This window comes from Protopterus annectens, chromosome 4.part0 (genome assembly GCF_019279795.1).
Source record: "Protopterus annectens isolate FY-2018-M chromosome 4.part0, PAN1.0, whole genome shotgun sequence".
NCBI lineage: Eukaryota > Metazoa > Chordata > Ceratodontiformes > Protopteridae > Protopterus > Protopterus annectens.
Window position 1 is genome coordinate 624,363,716 of NC_056733.1, and position 26,925 is coordinate 624,390,640.

General features: G+C 40.5%; 1 protein-coding gene across 1 annotated transcript in view; it reads right to left on the minus strand.

Moving 5' to 3' along the window:
- CIT (citron rho-interacting serine/threonine kinase) overlaps nt 1-26,925 on the minus strand; it is a 3,433,971-nt gene that overhangs the window by 755,076 nt on the left and 2,651,970 nt on the right. Inside the window, exon 38 of the mRNA XM_044069760.1 lies at nt 20,919-21,054. Within this exon, the coding sequence (XP_043925695.1) occupies nt 20,919-21,054 (136 nt within the window). The remainder of the gene's footprint in view (nt 1-20,918; nt 21,055-26,925) is intronic.

Genomic DNA, 26,925 nt, shown 5'->3' on the forward strand with positions numbered 1-26,925 from the left:
GCGTAGATACCATAAACCATGGGCCATAAATGTGACGTCCGCACACACAGACCTCAGAACTGAATGACCCAGTCAGACAGTAGTCTAAGGGAAGCTGATCAGGATGTCATCCAGAGAGGGAAAGTTAACTGAATATAAAGGAGATGAAGAGGTAGATGTCTTAGTGGGGGTATGGAAGAGAAGGACATCTATGGTTATGGTAAGATTTTACACAACTATTCTATGTCCTTCTATTATCCTGTTGCAGTATTATAAATATGAGGGAGAGTACCAAAGCTCAGCCTGTGTGATGGGTGGTGGCAGAAGAAGAACCACCTTCTAAGAAATCATGCAGGATGGCTTTTGTAAAGCCTGTCCTAGCCTTGGAGATACAGTCCAGCTTGTAATGTTAGGGAAAGTGTGGACTGGAGACCATGTGGCTGCTTCTAGAATAGTGGTAGTATCTAAACCTCTGAAAAAAGCCCCTGAGGAGGCCACAACCCTGGTAGAGTGGGCCCTCACAGCATAGGGAAGGTGTTTGCCATGGAAACTGTAGCAGAAGGTAATAGCTTTGGAAATCCAGGAAGAAATTGTTTGTTTGGAGACAGCTTTCCACGGAGCCCTGGGTGAAAGGAGACAAAACTGGTTAGACTTTCTTATATTCTTAGTCTTGACCAAAGAAAATCTAAGTTGCCTGTGAACATCAAGGGAATGGAGCACTCTCTCACTGTCATTCTATGGGAGAAGGAAAAAAGTTGAGTAAGTGGATGGACTGGTTAAGCAAAAGTTTATTGACCACTTTAGGCATAAAGAATGGGTTTGTGCAAGGGAGACCCTATCCTTATGAAATATCAGGTATGGAGAGATAGCCATGAGTGCCTGTGACACTGAAACCCTCCTAGTTGAAGTCAGGGCTACTAGAAGCACTGTTTTCCAAGTGCACATCTTCAGGGAGGCTGAAAAAAACATCAAAAGGTGCAGTGGTGAGGATTTCTAGAATGTAATTCGGGTCCCAAGGAGGGGGAAAATGGGTTTTCTTGGTGGCCCTATATGGAGCACACCCTTAAGAAAAAGCTTTACCTCTAATCTGGATAGCAAAGGCGGATTGAGAGCTAGGCACATGGAGATAGCTGATAAATGGACTTGGGAATATGAAAGTTATTTCTTCAGAAGTTCACACAAGATAGACAAAACTAGAGCTACATCTGTCTGAAAAGGATCTAGTTGTTTGTGGAGACACCAATTGGAGAACCTTTTCCATTTAGAAAGGTAGGATCTCCTGGTAGTGGGTTTCATGGCCTCCTGCAGGACAGAAAGCACATCCTCTGAGTAAAGGTGTCTAAAAGGGATCAGAAGGTTATCACCCAAAGGGTCAATTTGAGGGTTTGTAGGTGTGGGTGGATAAGAGATCATTTCTGTTGTGTGATGAGGTCCACCTTGTGAGGTAACTTGTGGTGATTGCCTTTGGCTAATGAAAAAAGAAGGGGGAGCAATGTTGCCTTGGCCAAAAGGGAGCCACCAGCTAGATTTTGAGATTGTCCTTTTGAATCTTCAGCAGGACTTTCTGTATGGGAGGGAAGGGGGGTGCATAAAGAAACAACCCCTTCCAGGAAATTGAGAATGCATCCATCCTCCATGGCTGAGGAGAGGGAGTCTTTGTGCAGAATAGCTGTAGTTGCCTGTTCTGAGGGGAGGCAAACACGTCGATTTGAGGTATACCCCACCAGTGGGCTAGGTTCTATATTATATCATCGAACGCTTAAAAAAGCAAACTATGAATAATCAACCCCATGTAAGCGAAAGCTTACAATCTCAAAAGCTCAGAACAGCGATTTTTTTTCCCATGGGAAAAAAAATTGCTGTTCCAAAAAAGAATACAAAGTGGGGGGGCTTCACCCCCCACACCCCCCCTACTTAAATATACAAACTCCAAGATTGCACTACAGTGCCGAAAACAGCAAAGTAACAGACGAGGCCAAGCAAATTCTCTCCATGGGAAAGAATTCACTTAAAAGCCTCTTCACTATTTTGCCTTTTCATTGTTTTAAGTTCGACCTATCGAAAGCGCCTTTGGTCATTTAATAGGAACCCGGTGGGCTATTATCTAGAAACATATCCCTGTGCAACATCCATTCGTGGCTCAGAGATATTGACCTGCTGACAGCATCTGCCTAAACATTATTTTGTGATGGAATGTAAACTGCCTGCAGCGTTACCTTGGAGAGGGTGGCCATCTCCCAAGCTTAAATAACCAGCCTACAAAGTATGTATTATTTTGTTCCCCCTAGTTTGTTGATGTAGCACAGGACTGTGGTGTTGTCTGTGAAAACCTTTAGAGGCCCTGGGTGAATCAAGGGAAGGAATGTCTTTAGGGTTAGGATAAGTGCAGTCATTTTGCTTATATTTATGTGTTTTTCCTTTGATGGTAGTCCCAATGTCTCGGAACCTTCAGACCATTCATAGTTGCTCCCCACCCCAGGTCTGATGCATCTGTGTACATCTGTTGATCCACAGGGAGAGGTTGTAGAGGCAATCCCAGGGTCAGTTGAACTTGCTGGATCCATCAACAAATCTCTTTCCTGAGACATGGGAGGAAGGGAATCTGAAATTCTAATGGATGGGTGTGTTGGGACCAAACATTCTTTAGGTACCACTGAAACTTTCCCATGTGTAGTCTGGCTAGAGGCAGCATTGGAAGTTCGGCTGCCATGAAACCCAAGTGGAGTAGAAAGTCCCTGGCCGAAATGCTGCTGGCTAGGAGTAGGTCCTTGAAGTATGAGGTTAAAAATGTGACCTTCTCTGGAGGGAGGAAGGCCTTCATCAGATCTGTCCTTGTTCTACACCCCAGGAGCACCTGATCTTGTGAGTTGGTCAGGGAGGGCTTCAGCTGGCTGATGGTGAAGCCTAATGCTTCTAGGAGGGAAATGCTGAATAGTAAATGCTTTGGAGGGTATCTGGACAATCTGCTTGGATAAGGAGATTGTCCAGGTAAGGACAGATTGGAACGCCTTTGTTCTGCAAAAGGCTACCACTGGAGCTAGGCATTATGTGAATACCATTGGAGCTGTGGACAAACCAAAAGGCAAAGGCAGTAAACTGATAATGCAAGGATTGCACAGCAAAACATAAGTATCTGCGGTAAGATGGGTGAACAGGGATGTGAGGACATGCATCCATCAGGTCTAAAATGCCAGATATGAATTGGGGGGTCAAAAATGGAAGAAGAGTTTTGAAGGGAGAGCATGCAAAAGGTGGGAACATGGAGAAAGGGGTTTTGAAGAGACAGGTCTAGGATGGGTCTCCATGGTCCATCCTTTCTTGGGACTAAGAAAAGTCTGGAGTAAAATCCTAGGCCTTCCTGTCTGGGTGGGACCTTCTGAATTGTGCCCTGACAGACCAGATCTTGAATGAGACGAAGTGAATTTGGTCATTTGGGTGATGTAGGATTCCTTTCGGGATGTTTTCTTTTCTTTCCAAGTAATGAAATACCCTTTTTTTTACTATTGATAACACCCAGTTGTCTGATGTGATGTGTTGCCACAGGGGAAGACAGTGAGAGGGGTGGGCAAAAAGGGGAAGATTGTCGGTAGGTGTCTGACAGTCGCACATTGTTGGGCCTGTCAGGAAAGGGCTGTCTAGGAGAAGACTGGGGGAAGGTATGCCTAGCAGAGAATGATTTCCTGGCATCCTTTCTTTGCTTCAAAGAGGGTGGTGCAGAGGCCTTTCTGACAAAATTGGGTTTGGCAGAGTAGTTTCAAAGAAATGTTGGCACTGGTGAAATAAAACGATGTTTGAGGTGCTGCACGCTCTGCTTTTCTCTTGCAGAGTCTTAAACAGCTCTGCTGACTGTTTACCAAAAAGAAAACTATTATCAAGTAGAGCATCCATGATTTTGCTCTTAAAATCATCAGGCATAGGTTGTAACCCAAGCCAGGAGTACCTCTGAAAAACAGAAGCAAAGGCAGCTAATCTAGATGATGCTTCTGTAGAATCATAGCTGCATTTTACGGAGTGCCTCAAGACCTGTGCAGCTAAAGAAAGGGTAGAGGCAACCTGTGCTTTGTTAGAGGAATCAAGAGCAGAATTAAGTTGATCTAAGGCCTGGGAAATAAGAACCAGCATATTTCACTATATGAGTTTGATAGCTGATGGCTCTGAAGGCCAGGGTAGATGATGTGCAACTTTTCCTTCCTAACCTGTCCATCATTTTGCTGTCTTTATCTGATGGATGCAAGGAAGAAGAGGGGATCTGTCTGGGTTGCTTATCCAGTGTGACAATTACAACAAGGTCTGCCGAGGGAGGCTTAATGAGAAATTTACAGTTGTCAAATACTTTATAGAACCTGTCTGGTCTCTGGTGCACGTGGCTGAGAATCAGGAGCTCTGGATCTTTGGAGGACGAGGCAAAAGCATCCAAGTATGCAGGGATGACTGGGGAGATTGGCTGAAGGAGAAGGGGATTCCATCTGGAGAAGCTCATATCATCTTTTTTGAACCTCTATCATATGGGTGGAATCTCATTTGAACTAGTCCCTCATTTTGGTAATTGTTTCCCCAAATGTAATGTCTTCTGGAGGAGAATCACTTTCTAGGGAGTCCTCTTCCAGTGAGGAGTATCATAAGGGGAGGCTAGCTGAGAAGTGTATGAAAGTGACTCATCAGAAGATGAAGAGGAAGATACCTCTTCTGGAGTTTGAGGCAAGGGGCCTAAGGATGCAGGTCTGGGACTCAGGGGAGGCAGAGCAGATGAGGCCTGTGAAGTAGCAGGTCTAAGGGCCATGGAAGCCTGGAAAAGGGAGTGGGAAAATACTCGTCAATCCCGGATACTCTCAGAGGAAGCAGACAAGTGTTTAGTTTTTGAGTGAGGATGTCCTAGGTCTGGTCTGAGGAGGCATAGGCCTAGGATTCAAGGAAACGGAATAGAGGAAGACTCCTCGAAAATGGAAGCTGGCAAAAGGCATCCGAGCGAACCTGGTTCTCCCCCGACATCGGAAACTGACGGAATAAATCTGTGGACGTGCCGGTCAGAGAAACTAGTGAGGTGTCCAAAATGGAACCTGCCACAGGACATCCGAATCCAGAGGCGCAAGTGCTTTCTCAGCCCTTGAAACTTGGGCCTTTTCCTTAGGTGGTTCAGTAGACACACCAGGCGTTGCTCCCATACCCAAGGCTAGTCTTTTAAGACGTTGGTTCTCAACGGAAAGCTTAAGGGCTGCTAGATGACTTCGTAGGGTCTTTCGAACAAACAACTGGCAAATAGAGCAGGATGTGTAGTCATGGGAAGGATCTAAGCAAAAGAGGCAGAGGTTGTGGCTGTCTTTGTGCGGGATTTGATGTCTGCACTTACATTTTCCTTTCCTAGATAACATGGATGGAATCAGCTAGTTTATTTTATTTATTTTATTTTACATTTGTTGACCGGGCTAGTCTAGCTGGATATATGTCCATTTTCAGTAGAGGCCCGGGGAGATAAGCTCCAAAAATTATAATCTCTAATGATAAGTAAAAAAAAAAACATTAAAGAACTACATGTAAAGTAGATAGTACAATACTTATGGAATAACAAAACAATTGTAGGTCATGACATACATGGAGAATACAATAACGTGTACAGAGAGTAGGGATATAGGAAAATAAGATGAAAAGTAGATATTTAGAAGGAGTTACAGGTCAGTAGATGCTGATTTGACATAGAAATTGAGAAATTGCAGATGTGAAGTAAAGTCAGGGGTGAAATAAAGTTAGTCAGGATTAGTACAGGGGCAGAGCCATTGTGTTTTGAGGTATAGCTTGAGTTTCTTTTTAAAGGGAGATTTTGAGGGAATAGATGAAAGTTCAGAGGGAAGCAGGTTCCAATCTTTTCCAACAGTGTTAGAGAAAAGGGAGTCTCCGGCCTTGTTGTTTGACTTGACAGTGTATATAAGAAGTTTGTGTGCAGATCTTAGGGACTTTAGGTTCTGGTATGGACGAATCAGGCTGGATAGTATAGGTGTTTTGTCAGGTTGATACAGAATTTGATGGGCTATGCCAAGTTGGTTAATTTTAGTTGCTGCCGATATTCCAGCCAGCCTAGTTGTTTTAAATTAGTACAGTGGTGGGTTCTGTAGGGGTTTCCTGTGGCAAATCTGGCTATGTTGTGGTAGGAGATTTCTAGTTTTGATAGATTCTTTTTTGATAAGTTGGTAAATATGGGAGAGGCATAGAGAAGGGATGAGATAAGGTGGGATTGGGCGATAGTTGTTCTAGATTCTGGAGTGAGGAAAGGTTTAATTCTGTAAAGAGAGCCCATTTTCTTGTTAATGGTTTTAAGTGTGCTGTCAATATGGGTATTAAAGTTAAGGTTGTTGTCAATGGTAATGCCTAGTAGTTTGGTAGTAGAGTCTTGTGATATAGGTGTGCCATTTGTTGATGTTATAGTAAAATCAATATGGGGAGATTTGCTGGAAGGTGTAAAGAGGAGCAGTTTAGTTTTTTTAGGGTTAAGTAGTAGACAGTGCTGGGAAAACCATTCTTCTACAGAGTTAAATATGTGTTGTGTGAGGGAGTGAAGTTCTGATACAGATGTGGCTGAGCAGATAAGTGTTGAATCGTCTGCGTATTGTATACATGTAGCTTGAGGAGCAACTTGGTGTAGGTCATTGATAAATAAAGAAAATAGGAGGGGACCTAGTATAGACCCTTGTGGGACACCAATGTTGACAGGTAGTTGGGAGGGATAGAGTGGAGTTCCAGAGTACAGCTTGATGTCTGTTACTTAAGTAGGACTTAAACCAGTTAATAGATTGGGTATCAATTGATAAGGATTGAAGAATGCTTATGAGTATTTGGTGGTTGACCATGTCAAAAGCTTTGGATAGATCTAAGAAAAGTGCAGAGGAAAGGGTGTTGTTGTTACGATTTTTGTTGATTGTGTCTGTAAAGGAGAGGAGGGCAGTGGTGGTACTGTGGGATGGTCTGAAACCATGTTGGGTGTTAGAGAGTAGGTTATTTTGGAGAAGGTGGTGAAGCAGTTGCTTGTGGATACACCTTTCCATAATCTTAGATAAGGGTGAAAGAAGGGCTATAGGGCGGTAGTTAGAGATTTCAGTAGAATTTCCACCCTTATGAAGTGGGATAATATGGGAGATTTTCCAAAGTTTAGGCACATATCCTTCAGTGATGGTTCTGTTTATCAGTATTGAAACTGGGAAGGCTATTGATTTAGCTGCTAATTGCAAGTATTCTGCGGGTAGTAGGTCAGCAGAGGGAGTACATGGTTTGAGTTTTTTGAGAAGGGAGAGAATATAAGTTGTAGGGACAGGTTGGAATTGAAATGGTGCGGGTGGGTTTGGGTTGCTGTTAGACATGTTTGTGTTTTTGATGGGGAGTTGACTTGCTAAGGTTTGAATAGTTTCGGTAAAGAAGGAATTAAAGGAATTTGCTGTTTGGTTGGGGTTACTTATGTCAGAGCCTTGTGGGTTGGGTGTGACAGGTTTACTTGGCTGTAGTAATTGATTTATGTTTGCTCAGAACTTTTGTGGGTTATTTTGGCGAGTATGTTGAGGTTTCAGGTAGTAACTTTTCTTATCGTTCATTATTGCTTTTTTGGTTTCATTTCTCAGTTGCTTAAAGATTTGGTAGTCTGCTGTGTTTTTAGTTATGCGAGATTTGTTCCAGGCTTTATTTCTGAGAGTGATTTTTTGTTTGGTTTCAATTGAGAGCCAGGGGGCAGATTTAGTTCTGATTCTAATGGTGTGTGTGGGGGCATGGTAATTGAGTATGGTCAGAAATTTAGCATTAAAGAAATCTACAGCTTCATCAAGAGAAAGGTGTTTTAGAGGTGCCCAATTACATGCTATCAGTTCATTTTGAAATAGTTCCAAGTTAAAATTTTTTTTGGATCTGATTGTTCTGGTTATGTTTTGGGTAGGAGGGTTGGTTTTGAGCCTGATGATGTAGGTTAATAAGTGATCACTTATATCATCAGGGAGGGTTCCTGTTTCATAAGTATGGGGTTGATTGTTGGTGAGTATCCAGTCTACGGTACTTTCCTTTTTGTTAATTTTATTTATTCTAGTGGGGGAGGTGATGCTCTGAGAGAATCCATAAAGGTTAATATGGCTAGTAGGTTGTTTGTTGTTACAAGATTGCCAATCGATATTAACGTCACCTAAGATTATTGTTTCTTGGGGTAAGTTTAGTGATAGCCAACAAAGTATCTTTTCTATGGTGAAAATGTTATTTCCTGGGGGAACGTAAATGCAGATAATAAAGATTGATTTGACTATGTTTATTTCAAGTTTGGTAATGAGAATTTCAGCATTGGAATCCTGGGGAGGTTTTTGGTGGAATGTGGTTATTTGAAGGCTAGATTTAAATAAGATAGCTATACCACCACCTTTTTTAGATTCTCTGTCGAGACGTAGGATATTATAGCCAGGAGGAATGATTTCGCTGTCTTTTGTTGACTGTTTTAACCAGGTTTCTGTTAGACAAATAATATCAAAGGAGTACAGTTCTAAGAGAGCATGTAGTTGAGTTGTTTTATTATTAATACTACGTATGTTAAGGTTAGCTATTGAGAGTGAGTTTTTTGGTTTTCTAAGTAGTGAGTTATTAGTGGGGTTTAGGTTATTGGATTGATTTAATGATGAGTCAATTGGACCTGGGTTAGGGTGAATATCTCCATTTGTAAGTGAGAGGAGTAGGGTTAGGTAGGCAGTGTTTGTATATTTGCTATTTGGAAGGAGTATCCTTCTGGGATTAGGGTAGACATGTTCTGAGGTCTGTGCGTGTGAACGTCACATTTATGGCCCACGGTTTATGGTACCTAAGTGTGACGTCCCACACACCATACAGCAGCCACGCTAAGCTTTTGTATATGGGCCGGATGTTCTGATCATCTCAGGCGGAGGCGCCTGCATGTTTAGAATACTGCAACATGAGAACAGAAGGACATCAGCTGTAGCTGTTTCCCTACAGAATGGAAGCCGCACCATAGCCCTGACGTTTACAGATCCATCAGCCTTACTGGCATCATCTGGAAGGTTATGAAATTCATCATGGACTTCATAAGCAGGGATATAGAGAACCAATAATCCTGAGATTCAAACCAATTTGGATTTGTTGAAAGAGCCACTGAAGCACAAGATGAAGGCAACTCCATGCATAGTATCAAAAGCCTTACTGAAATCAAAGCAAGCACCATCTCCCACGTCACTAACAAACTGGTCAAGCACTGTATAAATACCTACATAACCCTACTGAATTGTCAAATGGCTCACTGACAGACACCGCTCTATTAGAATTAATGGCACACTATCTTCTGAGAGACTTATCTCTAGTGGTGCACCCAGAGCTATATTTCAGGCCCACTTCTATTTGGCATCTACTTCTATGATGTCAAGTCTGACATTACAAGCCTCTGACTGACTAAGTTTACAGATGACTGCAAGCTTGGTGCTATCGTCAACTCTCCTGTGAAGACACTAAGATCCTCCAACAGAACCTAGCTTGGTCAAACCCATGGTGACAGGATCATGTTCTGATGCTGAATGCCAAAAATGTTCTGATGCACAGTTTGAGAAATATACCTACCTTACAAATTTCATCCCACCATAAAACAGACACTGTCATTACAGACTTATGCAACTTCACAGAAAATTAACTATCCATTGACTACCACGTATCCAATGCCATTAAGAAAGCCTTCTACTTTGCTCAAATGATTACTAAGGACATCTCCTCTAGGTCAATAACCCTTATCAGGCCCATACTAGAATACAATGTGCTCTTCAGTACGCACCCACCTAAATACTGAATTCAACTTGAAAAAACACGAGTTTCCTCATTAAAAAAATCTTGTGTATGAACTCCCTATTACCCACAGGATGTAAAAGCCCTGCCTCTCTCTTTTCTCCTCTAAACTCCTTTGGGTTTGATCAGTGCATGGCCTACAGACCTATCACATAGCCGTAAAACTGGTTGTAACAAAATACAAGATCAAAGGACATAAATCTATACTGAAACATAAACAGAGCTTGTTGGTACATCATATATTCCTCCCAAATAATTTTCCACCTCTAGAACAAACTCTTGCTTTCTCTAAAGGAAAGCACTTCTCTCACTATCTTCATATCTAACTTGCATGAAAGGAAGGGGAAACCACAAATTTAACACTGGCCTTGTCCCGTCCCCTTCCTTTATGGATAGGGAGAGTAACTAGTTTGATGCACCAGTGAGAATGCAGTGGCTAGGCTTACAAAAGATTAATTTGTCTATGGACTACTAATGATCTACAAACCCAAGAAATACAGCTGAATACAGTGTCAATGGTGCAACAGGTAGCTTACTTATCTTTGGTGCAGAAGGCTGTGAGTTCTATTCCTATACTAGGTAGCTTGATTCCTGGCAATGTATGCACTTCTTGGGTATGCCATCCTTCGGATAGGTTAAAAAAGGCCCCATCTGCATGATTGTAAGCTCAGGTGGATGTAAAAGATCCCATGACACCTATCTGAAAGAGAAGCAGAAGTTCTCTGATGTCCTAGCCAAATTCCCCCAGTAATAGAAATACCACCCTGGGTTTCCCCTGAAAAAGGGGCTACTAGCGTAGTGGAACTAACCCGGTCAATAAAGGACCAATTAATAAAAAATATTTCTCATTTTAAGACATTAGTGAAATAATATGCAAGCTTTTATGACTATAAGGAACAGTCAGACTTATTTATCTCTCATGATATAGTATATAGTTTCCTAATATAACATTTCTTTCGATAAGGCACTCAGAGAAATTGGGATTTGAATGCAAGTCTCCAGTAGTACACTGCAGCTCCTTATGTCATTTTGCCACTGTTCACTGTTTAAATGTTTCTTATGTCATAACTAATGCATAATGGTCCACTGTGTTATGCAAATCTTAACTACTACATTATGTAATTTACCCATTTAAAATTAAAATGTCTCTGCTTTGTGGACCAGATCATGACTAATGGGAGTCCACACAGCAGCCCAGCCCATAACTAAATATAAGGTAGTCCCTAGCAAAAAAGTTCAACATTTTGTTGAATTAAAGTTGCATCTCAATAACTCATTAGGAATATGTATATGTCTGATTTTTTAAGTTTATGTAGAATGGGAGTGAATGGGATGCAGTAGGAAGTATTTCAGCCCTTACATAAATAAAGTGCTAGTAATTAAAGATGGTATCACCCGATCCTGAACAATACATATACAAGTCTGCCGATAGGCCATCTGGATCAGATGCTTCACCTCTTGGGCTCAATTTCAAAGCTGCTGTATTTTTCTGCTATTGCAGATTTAATGTGTCTGCTTTATTAGTGGCTAATAAACTATATGCCTCCTGAATACTGTTTAATTATTTGTCAATGGGTGAGTGGGCTGAACCATAGACCCTTTTCAGCCAAAATTTGAGCCAGAGGCAGCCATAGTTAAATTACATTGAGTATTTACAATGAGTGGGTCGGTCAGTCTGCATCACTGGATGACCAGTAAAGAATAACACCTTTGATCTCATTCCATTAGCAAGTCATTAACACACTGAGTAAGAAGAGCCTCAGTGCCAAGGAAAGATCCAAGCTGCTTGTGAACCACCTTCTCAACAACCTCCTTAAATAGGGATGGTTAGAGATTGAGTGATAACTAAACTAAATGTCAGGGATCAAGCTAGAGTTATAGAAACTGGTTTGATCAAATTTTCCTTTAAAACACATGGAATCATATCAGTTCTCAAAAAATAAAGATTAAAAATTCTAAAAATGAAAGGTAGCAAGACCTCAAGAAAGGTTAGCAAAAGTTTAGTAAGGAATGTGCCTATCTCACAAGCAGCGAGTAACAGGACGGAAAGCATTTGTTTGAAGGCCCAAAAGTCAAGGTCATCAAAACCCACTCGAAGTCCAGTGTTGCACCTCTCAGCTGTACACAAACATAAAGGTACTGTATGCTCCTTGGAGTGCCTCCCATCTAATGGTGTTTGCCTTGTCTGGAATAAATGAGCAGCTAATCTGCCATCATGTAAAACAAAGACTTTTCAGGTGATAAAACAGGCTGAACAGCGCAGTCTGTCAATCACTCAGAATAGCATAACTGCTTAATTCATTGCTGAGGAGAGCTCCTTGGACAAATAACATGCCTACATAAAGGAGATTTGCAGCTGGGATCAGCAATAATGCAAGATCAGAGCCAATCTGTCCTTCAATGGTACCCTCCGCCACTGTCTACCCTCAGTATTGGATGAAGCGTTAAATCACACTATGGCTTCTTTGCAGTTGTTGACCATTTTCAGTCACAAAAGGCCTAACATGCAGCTACAAAAATCTGACATGCAGTTACTGTGTTTATACATCTTGTAGTGTAGTGAATGACATGAAGTGTACATAAACAAGGAGTATTTGATGTGAGTACAGCTCAGACACTATTACAATTCAGTGCTGCTTTAGGATGATTGTTGTATAAATACTCTCATGAATAAAACGCATGGACAGAGGGTTTGTGCCATTTACAATCATGGTGCTACAGAATGATTATTTTGTACAAACAATTGAAAGTAGACTATAAATGGCTAACTGCAACAGTTAACATACATATGAACAAGGTATACATTTCCAAGTCACTTTGCATATAGAATCAGGCAAAATGTCTGTTAAGAGTGTGAGCCAGCTGCTTGAGATACTCTTTAACATATCAAAACAGTAACACTTGTATTTCTTCTGGAGAGATTAAAATATTTTTTGAAGGAGTTTGTTTTTTTTTCTTAATATTTCATGACAGAGAGGTCCATGGTGTTGGTGTCATCTTGGAAAAGGATCTTTCTCCTACAGATCTTGTGAATTTTGGTCTGGCTAAGGAAACTGCCTCCTCTGAAGATGAACTTAGGAGCAGGTGGCTTGTTTGTGAGGCAAGGTATGGGCAGCAAAAGCAGTGCCATGGTAGGTATATAAGGTAGTAAAGTAACAAGAGCAACTCTGTCAGTTATTGGTAGCCATTTGGCTTTTTCCAGAGTGTGATGGTGATGTTCTCTGGGGTTGTCCTGAGTTATGAATCTACAGATTTTGTTTGTTGTTCTCTGTCGAATATGGCTGTTTTGAGTTGATTTAGTGAGAATAGTGGTAGATAGTAACCTAGTTTAGGAATAATCATTTGTAATGCTAATGACTTCCTAGATTTTAGTGGTAGGAGGTTAGAGTATTTATAAACTAATCCAAGATGATCAAGCGCAGTTTTTTTGCCATGTTTTGCACAAGTTGCGAAGGACAGGTGGGGTCAACGATAATTTATAGGTTCCTCTGCTCTGTAACACTTGAAAGTGCTGTACCTTGTTGATCTGTGATGTTTAATGTGGGGTTCCTGTTAGTTTTTGATATGTCCTGAATAGCACCATAGTTTTTAATACCAGCTGTATCATGTTGGTGAGCCATTTAAACAGGATGTCTAGTTGCAGGTTTTCTTGTAAGTTGTGAGATGACATAGCGAAGTGTAAGATGATTATATCATCTGCATAAAGGGTACAGTTTAATCACCAATAAGTCAAATGTAAGATTGTTAATGGAGAAGAAAATGGATCCTTAAACCTGAACCGTGTGACACACCAGCTGTAAAGGTACCAGCACAGGATACGTTGAGACTATGAGAAACAGTAAAAGTTGTATGGGTTAGGTAGGCAGTAAGAAACTGTATGGCACTTTCATCTCTACCAAAAGTACCTGGGGTTCTAAGTAGCACGGTGTGATTTACAGATTCAAAGGCACATTTCAAGCCAATGAAAACAGCTTCTGTTAGTTGTCCTTTGCCCACAACCTCAAAGAAAAAAAAAGAGTTAAAGTGAATAATATAGTTTTGTGTGCTATATTTGTTATAAAACCCACACATACCTCTCAGCCTCTTAATGCAAAAAATCTGGACAAAGCCAAAAATAATGGGGGGGGGGTACAAATGTCCAAAAAGAGGGACAGATTTTAAATACTGCTCTTATAAACTTAGATTACTAGTACAACAGATTTTGCATTAGCATGCATTTTCTGGAGGAAATGACGTCTGAAACTCAATTTTTTTTAAAACCCTTTTACTAAATTATCACTTTTCACAATGGCAAAGAAATTTATATAAAAGTAATCAAACCATATTAATAAGTTCACATTTACAAACATTATAATTTGCATCTGTTGTTATATGTCATATAATTTAAGCAACATTACATCAATTATTCAGTTTCTGGCTTCTCTTGAACCTCCTTCCTCCTGTAAAACATTTTTCTGCATGTATTGTTCCCACAATTTCCATTTTTTATGTAAATTTACACCTACCCTTTCCTAAAGATCCCAGTTCCTGCTCTGTTATCTCTGTTAAAATATTCACTACTTCAAGTATCGTTAGTTTACATTTTGATTTCCATGATCTAGTAATTGCTTTTTGAATTAAACATAAGAAGGCCTTACCATGTCTAGGCAATTCCATCCTGTATCCGAGCTCCAAAACAAAATATGTTCCTTAGTTACACTCACTTGCTTGCTCAGTATTCCTGACAGAGTACTCTGTAGAAATTTTTTAAAGTCTGCCAACGCATTACACTTCTAAAACATATGTTCCCAGTTACCTCTTTCTTTCCCATCACACATACATTCTTTGGCATCTGCTTGCTCACTAGCAGGCAAAAAAATCCTACATTTTCCAGATTTTGTTGCATATTTGGGAGAAATACCTATGCCCTCCCATTGTTTCTTTGTGAATTGCATATCTAACCTCTCTTCCAAATCTTTTCTAACCTTTTTTTTATTGATTCCTATAGTTATTGTGCAATATTTTATATGCCCTACTAATTATCCCTTTTTAACAGCAACTTCTGTTCTAGATTCAATTAAAAATTCAACAAGCACAGTTTTTTCATTTAAGATTCCACTATCCCTTTTGCCTTGTCTGTACACTGATATCAATCCCTGGTAGGGAAGACAAACACTAGCCTGCAATTCAAATGTCTTCGTGGCTTCTTCCCATTTTATTACCTTTCGTTCTCTAATTATCTGCTCCTAAAACCTTGGTTCTTTTGCCAGCTTCCTTCAGTTAATTCCAGCTCCTCTTGTATATCCTCTGTATGCCTAACTGCAGTCATCCCTATTGGCAGAATTTCCTTTCCCCATTCCTGTGTTGGCTTTAGCCTTAGTATACTTTCTGCTTCTTCGTGGATATAATATTCTGTAGGACTGTTAATTATTCTTCCAAAGGATCCGTGTCCAAAATCTCATTCTTTTCTTATTTCTTGAATTTCCCCTTGCTTCATCATTATGTCTTTCCACTCTGAATTGTAGCTTTCTGCTTGTGTTATGTATAAGAGCCTTAACTGTCCAGCTCTTCAGATAATCTGAAACTCAGATGTCTGTCACTATTTATTGACTTTAGTCCTCAATGATTTACCAGAAAATTACAAATTTTATGAGGAACAGACCAAAAATGTGAGGCAAAAAATATGAACATTCTGCAAACATCAGGACAGTCGGGAATTTTGTACCCATGTTGTCTGATAAGAGATCATACTTGGTAACAAGTTCTGTTAGTTGGTTATACATGGGTGTTTCCATGATTTTAGCTAATGGACATAATATTGAGATAGGTCTGCTGTCAGCGGCTAGTTTGAAGTTTGCAATTGTAAGGACCAGCACAATAACAAAGTGTTTCCATAAGTAAGGAAATATACATACGGTAAGTGCTAGGCTGGCAATATGTTGCTGCCATTTGTATGAATCTTCACTGCAGTGTAAAATGCTTTACTCATTTATGTCCAAACTATCAAATTCAAGTAGAACTTCTGTGGAAGAAACTATTTTGAAGCAGAATGGAGGTATTTTGCAGATTGAGACTACAGCATTTGACTTGGTAGTAAGTGATACTCGTCTGCTATGATTAGTAGGAACAGTGGGAGCAATAACTATAGGGGTCGTTATTTTGTTAAGTAAGTCTGCATTAAGGTTGGACTGTGCATTCAGTGTGGTTGTAAATTATTTGCCATTGTTTTTAATGTTTTCTAAAATCACAGTGGGAGAGCCTTTAGATGTGGTTTTCTTATTTCTTATATAGTTAACTAAGTTAGTGGCAATGTGGGCTTGTGGTCTAATGAAGTAATGTAGTTTGGTTAGCTGAGATGAATTTGTCTCCCTTCCATAGTTGCAAGACACTGTCTTGTTACTTTAAGAGCTTTCTGATGTCTGGAGTTATCCAAGGCATGCACCGCCTTTTATTTGTATTTTTTCATTCAAGGAATAGTTGGCTTTGTATGGGTTACAGAATGTTTAGGAGTTGAGTAAGGAGTATTACTGAATTTATGTATTTAATTATGCCTCAGTTTACTGATTGATGTTTTCTGTTTAGTGCTTATTGCAAATGGACTGGTAAGTTTGTTGTGCAAATAATTTTAGGTAAGGTTTTGGGTAATCTGAATGACCACAAGGACATAATAGGGTTATGGCCATTAACCAAGTTTGGTACCATGACTATATTTTGTCATTTGTCAGGGAAGTTAGTGATAATATCTAGTAGTGTGAAGGACTGGGAATGGGGGTGCATTTCCAATTAGTCCTGAAAAGGAGTGATTTTTTTTTTTTTGGAGGGCTTGATTCGAGTGTTAGTTTCTGAAGCCAAGCCAGTTGAAAATGATGTCTCTCAGGACAATACGTTTTGATTCACCAGCTATATTGAAGAAGAAATGGTAGTGGAGTGGTCATATTACTGCAATGAGGTTGGAGGTGGTTGGTAAATAACAGCTACATTTATCTTCAGCACATTTCAAAAGGTCACTTACACAATTTAACCATTTTGGGTCAGTATCGTTAATGAATATGTTTGCTTGAAGCACAGCTGTCTCAATATTTATGTTTTTTTTTAATAATCAGACGTACTCCACCTTCCATTCTGTTATCTGGTCTATGTAAAAGCATCTGTAATTATTGTATATGTAGTTTGACATGCACTGTTCATCCTTTAACCATGTTTTTGTGATGGCAATTATGGTTGGCCAGGTTTGCTCTATCCACGTTTCCAGCACTGCCTATTTGTTAATGCCACACAAGTATGGTAGGACAATGCTGAAGCTGTATCACTTTACATGTATAAAAATGTTATAGGCTGGTTTATATGTAGATAATGGGTCAGTATTTAGTTCAATACTGGCAGAAAGTATCAGATATAGTCTTGTTAAGAAAGCTACTGAGAAAGTATTGTGCAAAGGAGTCTGTGTATATTTAGTAGTGAGTTTATATGGTGCTTGCATGTTTTAGTCACTGGTAAAGTACAGCATCTGTACTTGGGCCACCATTCTGGTAGAACTGTGGGAGTATGTGGTAGGTGACCTTTTATTCAGGTGTCATATGTTATTACTGTTGCAAATAGTGTGTTAGTGAGGATCAAATAGTCTGAAGCAATAAGGCATATTGCAGGAAAGTTTATCAATGGTAGCATATGCCATCCAAGCCACCAGTGATGGTGGTAGCATTCATAGTGGGTGTGTGAGAGCATGCGCAAAAGTAGGAAAGCAGTGTTAGACTCCTTGGTTACAAAGAATAGTTGTCCCCACACCCAGGGGGTGAGTTTATACGAATGATCAGCATGAAACACCCTGGCAGATAGATTCAGTGCTAGCTTTACCCTCCTCTCACCCCACTAAAAGGCCCATCTCTATACCGGAAGAATGCAAAGTTCCTGTAATCACGGCTGCACAGGTAAAAACCACACTCTCCAAAGCCAAGAACACAGCATCCATGGGACCTGACAACATACCAGGCTGCGTTCTACACAAACTACAGAACGAACTGGCACCCCACCTAAGTACCATGTTCAATCATAGCCTCACCTCAGGCTTTGTGCCCACTGAATGGCGCACAGCGACGGTTATCCCACTCCACAAAGGGGGATCCACCATGGACTCTGGGAACTACTGCCCCATTAGCCTGACGAGACTGGTCTGCAAGGCCATGGAACATATCATCATGGAACTTATAAACAAAGAGATTGGTAATCTCCAAACTCTGGACAACACCCAGTTCGGGTTTGTAAAAGGCAGATCATGTCTCCCAAACTTGATAGACTTCTTTGAAGCATTCACCAAAGCCGTAGACGAGGGTAAGGTGGTTCACACAGCCCATCTAGATCTCGCCAAGGCTTTCGACACCATCCCCCACTCTGGAATTATAGATAAACTCACTAAACTAGGTATAAATCCCTATGTCACAGGATGGGTTGCCAGCTGGCTCACTGACAGAACCCACACTGTAAAATTAGCAGACTCCAAATCCGCCTTCAGACCAGTGACAAGTGGAGTACCACAGGGTTCAGTCTTGGATCCTCTCCTGTTTGGTATCTACTTTTCTGAAGCGCAGGCTAACACAGAAGGTCTTTGGCTGATGAAGTTCGCAGATGACTGCAAACTAGGAGCCATAATTGAAACTCCTAATGATGTGGACATCCTACAAAAGGGCCTCACTGAGACCGATGCCTGGTGTCAAAGCCATGGCCTCATGCTCAATGCCAAAAAGTGCATTGTCATCCCCTTTGGTAAAAACTCTGTACCCATGAACTACCACATAGGCGATAGTAAACTTAACACCGAAAGTGTGATAAGAGACCTTGGGACACAAGTGGACAGTAGATAATCACATCGCCACAGTAGTCAGGAAATCCTTCTACGTGGCACACCTCATCACCAAAGGTTTCTCATCCAGGAAAAAAGAGGTAATTGTTCCCCTCTACTCGTCACTCATTAGACCTATTATAGAGAACAACGCCCCTTTTGGTATGTGCCTCACAAGACATCTACAACTGGAAAGGCCGCAGAAATACCTCACAAAGAAGATTACCGGCCTCAAACAGATGCCCTATGCAGACCTTCTCAAAAATCTCCAGCTTTACTCCATCGCATATCGCCTACTCAGAGGCGATCTCTGTCTAACATACAAAGTTATTTCAAACCCGGAGCTGTTGGACATGCTCCACTTAAAGAAATCTCAATCCCTCCGAGCTACATGCTCTAGGGACCTAAACCTTGTCACCACAATAAACAGAACAAGCTGGAAGGATATATTCCTGTCCCAGAGACTTCCCATACTCTGGAACAAACTACCTATCTATATCAAACAAAGCTCCTCATTAGCACTCTAAGAAAAATCTTGATGATTGGATGGGAGATAGAAATTCACCTGGGGATCACTTCTGTGGCTCTGCTCGACAGTGGCACAGGAAAATAACTTTCCTGGGTGGCGAAAGCCAGGGTATCATTTTGGCTAGGCTTATATAGGCCCCTAGGGCCAATAGTCTAGTACCTACCTATGAACCTACGAACCTATGATACAAATTCCCTCAGTGCTGGGATGCAAGCGAGAGCACAAACTCCAAGCCATGCCTGTATGAAGACCTGTCCAGATAGCTCTCACCCTCACACATCTACAACAAAGACCCAGCCAAGCTAGTGTCTTCACTGTGTAATACCTTAAATCTCGTGTAGTGGAGGCCCATGGGATATATACAAATTAGCCCTTAAGGACAGTCGTTCAGCTACATGTCTTCCAAATGCCCATGACTTTTTTCTAAGTTTTAATAAGGTACATTCAGGCCAATAAAGCCAAACCTCAATAGCTGTTGACATGCCATGTTTTGGCCTTTTTCTGACCTTGTCAGTACAGCATAAGTGGATTGCTTGGCTGCACTTTAAACACAGAGCTTAAAGTCAAGCCTAATGTCCATAAACATTAGACAGCTGACTATTTGGGATGTTATATCCCAAACATCACCCAGGCCAAAGTGCAAAAATGTCACACAGACAAGCCATTCAATAAAAACTACAAGAAAGACACAGCCAAGCTAGCAATGTCACTGTTTAAAACCTTAAACTTCCTTTAGTGGAGTAAAATGCAAAAAGTCATGGGAATTCAAAAGCCATCATACAGCTGAAACACTTGTATGTCCTTAAGGGTAATTTGCATATATCCTATGGGCCTCCACTTGGGCAAATGCACTTAACTTGAATGCAGACACTTGTGCTATGAACAAAAGTTTCAGCATTATTATCCAAATCAGACTTACCTTACATTCATTATTTAACACTTAACAAATGCTGTCATCAATCAATCAACCATTAAACCAACTGTTTCAGTAAAAATTCATTGACGACAAAATGTACATCTGAGGAAATGCAATGTACTTATATACACACACACACACACACACATACAAACACATACATATGTGTATGTGGAATGTACGTATGTATATACATGCAAACACATGGACAGCTACCTGTCGATTTGTTGAAATCACTTTTGTTGACTCACTGATTTGTTGTGCATGTTTTGTTGAAAGACTGTAATGTTAAATACTGGAAAGATTAATGCTTGGAACACTGACTTTCTATAGGTTGCGTGAGAGTTAATGCATGCATTTATTTTTGTTGGGAGACGTTAGTTGACTAATGCCAAAACTTTTGGATACGGTGACAGCTTTGGCATGTGGCTCTGACAGGTACGTGTGCATCTAAGAGCTTTGTTTAATGTTATTGTTAAGGGAAAGTTTTTTTTCTTTTCCATACTTGTGTGCTGATTCTCACCCTAACCCTACACATTATCGTTAAAAAAAAATCCCCTATAATGGTATTATATTCAGACATATATGCCTGATATTACTTTTCTTTTTTCTTTTTTAACTGATCAAAAAAGGAAAGTATTTGCTTTCCTTTTTTTGACTGATTTATACTTTGAGATTATTTGGTTTCAGTATTTGTTAATTTCTGTCTTTATTTTCAATGTTTTGAGAATTGACATTTGTAATGATCGAAATTAACATATGTAACCACACATACACATACACACATTATAAACACACAGCCACACACATGTAGGGCTTTAATATAATGTAAAAAAGTACAGGTGTTTCCTAAGAAAATATGGCTTTATTCCATAAAGGCATACCTGATATCATCAGCAGTTTATCTAGTTCTTTTACCACGTGAATCTGGAATACAGAACCGGTTCCTGGAAGATGAGTTAAAGAGCTCTTCAGAACATTCAGTGAATAAAGACCATCTTCTGTACCCATCAGGACAATCTAAAGTAAGAGAAAACAGCAGTCATGTTAGCAGCAGTTTACACTATTTTGCACAACTGCTGTCAATACACACACAAACACACACACACAAAGAAAATACCCCACAGCTATTAGTGCACAACTCACTTTTTTGTAATGCATAACATACAGAGGAATGGTATAAAGCAATGGTAGGACCATCCAGCCAGATTACTTTTCCTACCTAACTCAATGTCATATCCCATGTCCACTCTTGCTTTCACTTTTGTTGAGGTTCTACGGCTTTCCTACAGTTGCCTCTGTGTTATTGAACTTCTCATGGCTTTTGCATCACTCTTATCCATCACTTTTGACTGACATAAGGCTGGCTTCCTTAAATTACCCCAACCTTTATAGCTGCAATTTTCTCAATACCATTAATGAAAATTCTTAACTTGCTGTATTCCACTTAAACCTTCTTCCCCTCAAAGTAATTTCTATCTCCTTGCCTGCTGATCATCAAGGCCCCAAACAGGATGAAAAAGCCTGCTCTTTATCCTATACTGAGTGTCTAGACAACCAGGCAGCCATAATGATGCTTTGATCATGGCTGTGTGCAGATCAGCCCTTGTTGCAATTTAATGGCCCACAGAATGACCCACCACCACAAAGCTCAGCCCAATCAGCAAAGCTCAAAGATCATCATGATATCACAACCACCACTGCCCCCACAGCCCAAATCCCCACCAAATGGCATACCGGTTCCTTGCTTCTGCCAATGCACTAGTCTGCCGAAGGGTCCATAGTAGAGGGCTAGGTATTTCTAATAGTCACTAACCCTGTCCTTCGATGGCTGATGTAGGTTCTGTATCACCACAAGGCATTGAATATGCTCCTCCAATGCATCTGTGCTTCCATATGCACATGTCTGCTGAGAACTACTGTCACCAGCTTGGGATACTAAACTCTAGAATCCTTGGTCAGTGGCCTCTGATGCAAACCTCGGCTTACATTAGAGCATTGGCTAACCAAAAACCACCTCACTCCCCCAAAATGGACGAGTTGACATCTGCCTCTTATTCCCAGCCCCTTGTGTTACTCTTCCAGAACCCCTTGTGTGTTAAACCTACTCAGCTTCCATTTCACTCTGTGGCATTTTCTTTTCCTTGTAAGCCATACATGACAGTGACCTGACTCTGTTCTTATATGATTTTGGGACACAGAACGTATATTGTGATTTTGCTCCTTCAAGTGCCTTCACCTGGTTACTGTCCTTTAAAAAGACTTCAAGAAATGGACACAGTATTCAATATAAAGGACAACACATGACGAGTACAGCATTAGTGCCTCTACCAGTACAATCCTTACATACCCAAGCACACCACATTATTGTGCTCACAGAGCAAAGACACACTGCTTGGTAGTCTTAAGATATTCATATACGATTACTTTCTAGTTCCTTTGCTGTCATGGAACATCGATATTTCTGTTCTCAAAATCTTACACACCAACTATATGACTTATTTCACCACATATCAGACCATGCCTCCAACTTAACTCTAAGTCTCTTCTTGAGAGCTCATAGCACTGCAGGACAGAGTGTTGTATGTTAAACAGGTGCATCTTTTCAATCCAGACTCAAAAATATAATTAATGAAGACAGAAACAAAAAATAATTCAAAGCCTATTCACTTATATGTCGCCTGTCATGCCAACATAGACTGGCAATAGATGAATGCTTGGTCCACCTACTTTACCCATTTCCCTGCTTGATAAGTAGCAGATTTTATCTAACAAAAATAAGACTGCTTGCCACACACACACACCGCTGAATTCCATCACTAATATGATACTACTTGTGACAGGTCCCTACTCTGGGCCAGCAATCAAGGAGACTCAGTCCTCACCACTGACTCCGGTGAGGGACAGTCACACTAAGAGCAAAGATGGATTCACACAGTATTTTCAGATGCAGCTCCCTGCACAAGCACAATTTCCTTTAAGAGCACATAGGGAGCACACTCCAGACCTGCGACTGGACTAAACTCTTTCTCTCTCCAGGCCCACACAAAAATCCACATTGACCACTTTGGAGCTCGGTTTCCCTTTTCCCAATAGCTGACACACACACTTGGATATTTTGAGTTTCACACACACATACACACTTGGGAAAAGCTGGCAGAGATTTACTAGCCATGCTCCTTTCTGCCCAGAATATGATGTAATCACTATGCCACCAGTCAGCTACCCTAGGGATCTTACAAAGGGCATTATACTGTGTAAAATTAATACTAATACAAATGATAGAGTGTGACCAAAGCAGCAAAGCTATCAGGAGCGTCCAGAGTGTCACTAAAACAAAAGCAAGTACTCTTAACATGTTAAAAGTAATCTCTAAAGGACCAGCCACATTGAAAGGTATTAAAATATTTAATGATAAATTATAAAACAGAAAACAGGAGAATTCTGAATACAATATACAACAGAGTTTCAATTACAGAGATATAAAAAATAATAAAGTTGGATAGTTTCTCACAGATGCAGAAAACAATACTAAATTATTCTCACTAAATGTCCCTGACTAAAGAATTACCGTTCCCTGACTACTTACTAAAGCAAGGTAAGCTGAAGTGTGCTGTGTGTCTTAGCACAGCAAAAGACAGATGATGTCTGTCTTTGTCTGTGCGGATATGTGAGATATATATCCCGTCAGAAATCTTTCCTGTCAGGTTCCAAAGTGCTGCTGTGAAGAGTTCCAAAGAAACCAGACGCTGGTTAGAGGATGACATCACCTCTGGTCACTTGACTCTAGTACAATAAACACACAGAGCTTTGCTAAGAACTGTGGCAGCATCTGAAAGCTATAACACAATTTCAAACATTCCACCCTTTCAGGGTTCTCTAATAAACATACACATTTGATCAGTTACAACAATACAACCTAATATACCTGCATACATTCTTTCTGTCCAGCATGACCTACTGTTGATGCATTTTTAACACAAGTAACTCTACAAATATATTTTTAACTCAACCATCTGTGCAAATCAGTGTAATACTCAAATAAGATAAAATGATTTACAATAGTCCAGCTAGCTATGCTGGCATATGTGCACATGTACTGCCCTACTCTCCCTGGCACAGATGGCACTACCTCATAACATTACACTACTAAAAATTCTTAAAATTCATTCCAGTCATCCAACACCTTCTTTGTAAAAATACCACTTACTCATATCTCCCATAAGCCATTCTTCTTATAAATTTAAACTGACACATTTGTTTTTTTTTTATTTCTGTAATTTCCTTCTGTTTTGTACTACAAAGTGGTCTAACCACTAGTCTTAACTCTCTGTAAATAGCCCACAACTTATCCAACCTACTCCCAATCGCTGATGCTCTCCACCCCTCAATCTCTCTCAATGTCAGTTTCACTCTTATGCAGTTCTTCCTAAACTCCAATGTGGACTCTTTTTATGAATGGATAGCATATGTACATTAAGGAGGCAATTGAACAGGTCAGTTGAGACAGTTACAGTCATTCATTCTCAGTCACATTATTTAATTAAGTGTTGTAGGGAAGCTGGACCCTGGAACTCAGTGGGCTAAAGGCAGGGAAATGTATCCTAGACAGAATGTTAGTCTACTGAAGGATGCGGAAAGACACACCCAAGCACAGACAAGTTGAAGGCTTGCCAAATCACCAACACCATGTGTTTGGGAAAAGGAAGGATACTGCAGCACCATGCAAAAATCCATCCAGACACAGGGCGGTACCCCAGCAAAGAAATGAACTGAAGAATAAGTGCTTTGAGGCAGAAATGTTAACCACAGCTCCTCTATACTTCTGTGTTCACCAAATTAATTTACTGACTGCCTGATTCTTACCACGGTTTCTGACACAACTTTTCCAAAAGAAGGCAATAGTATATTTCAGGTTTACACAGGTGAGCAGAGTTACAATCCTGTGTATGAACATACAAGTAATACAAAACACATTCTGCAGAATTAAAAACAAATTTCTTTGTTCTGGGGGAATATGAACAGTTGCTTACACAATAATACGTATGTGGGTTTACTTTCACATCTCAAAGTGTAATTTGCCATGTTTGATCTACTGAAGACAAGCTTACCCCTGATAAGAATTAAATAGTCAATTAGCTTAGTTCTGTCAAGATGGTATCTGAGATGCCTATGCACATCCAGAGTATGCAGAAACATTTCTTCCTGTTTTTTAGGTAGAAAATTGGGAGATTATTAGCTTGATTCAAATTAAACTTTGAAACTACTTTGGGCATGAATGGGGTGTGTTCTAAAAGATATTCGAGTCTTATGGAAAATCAGATAGGGCTCACCCACCACGAGAGCTCGAAACTCAGATTCTCTACCTGCAGATCTCAGAGCAATGATGAGTACAGTGCTCCAAGTCAAAAACATTGAATCAGCCAGTTGGAGAGGTTCAAAAAGTGAGGTAGCCAACTTCTCCAGCTCAAAGCTGAGATCCCAGGAAGGAGCAACCTGTTTACTAACAGGTCTCAGGTATATAAAACTCATTTCAGAAATTGCTTTACCACAAACATAGAAGAAAGAGGAGGATCCATGGGCAGACATGCTGAACTGGTTGCAAGATCAAGCTTTATAGAGGAATAAGAGATGCCAGAGGGAAGTAAATCACACAAACATTTGAGCACCAGTGGTACAAAATCTCGGACAGGTCCCTGGTTATTTGGTTACGCACCAACTAGAAAATCACATCCACTTACCAATATATAATTTTCTAGTGGCAGGCTTTCTTGCCTTCTTTAGTGCATGCATGTCCTCGTGAAATATGTGCCTAAAAGGTATCAGAATTTAATCATCCAGGCAGTCAGTTGACGCTGATTGAGATTAGAGTGCATCAGACTTCCTGTCCTGTGCAAGTAGAACCATTTTGTGAAGCAGCTTGTGATAAATATCTCTGACAAGTTCCATAAGAAGGAAGAACCAATGTTACCTGGGCCAAAAGGGAGTCACCACAATGATTTTTGGGGAATCCCTCTAAATCTACAGAATTACTCTGGATATCAGTGGAAAGGGTTGAAAAGCATAAAGGAACATTCTCTTCCAAGGGAATGAAAATGCATCTGTTTTCCAGGCTTGCTTGCAAGGAGCTCTGGGGCAAAATTTGTTTCGCTGCATGTTTTAAAAAGAGGTGAACAGATCTTTCTGAGGTATTCACCACAATAGGATAAGTTCCTGTATGATCCTCCAATTTAATTTCCATTCATGAGGGTCTGTTCTGGTCTTGCTCAGCTTGTCTGCTATGTTTTGCTCTGACATAAGATGCTTGGAAGGTTATGAAAAGCTAGAGAACTAACTCCCAAAGCCACTGTAGCCATCCTGCATAGGGGGATGGCCTTGTACTGCCCTGCTTGTTTATGTAACACATGACTGTGGTATTGTCTGTAATCACTTGAACAGGTCCCAGAGACCACAGATGAAGGAGAGATTTCAAGGCATGGATGACAGCCAACATCTCCTTTATACTGATATGCTTTGGTCTGTCTGAACAACTTCACACGTCTTGACCTTTACTTCCATGGAAACTGCTGCCCACGCAAAATCTGAAGTGTCTATGGTGAGAAACTTTTTTTGGGTCCAAGAGAAAGTGGAGAAAAGGGAGAGCTGGGTTCAGCTGAATTTGTTGTCTCCAGCAATGTCGTTAGTTTCTAGAAGGCCCAAAACTGGAACTTGATGCTCCAGAGGATATAAATGCTGCATCCATGTATTTTTTTAGAAACCAATGCATCTTTCTCACGTGCAACCTGCCTTGGGGAGTCCTGAGAATCATAGAAGAGATGAACACTACATTTCTGAGAAATTCTCTTATAGAAGTCCAAGACCTAATCAAGAAAGCCAGTAAGATTCCAGACA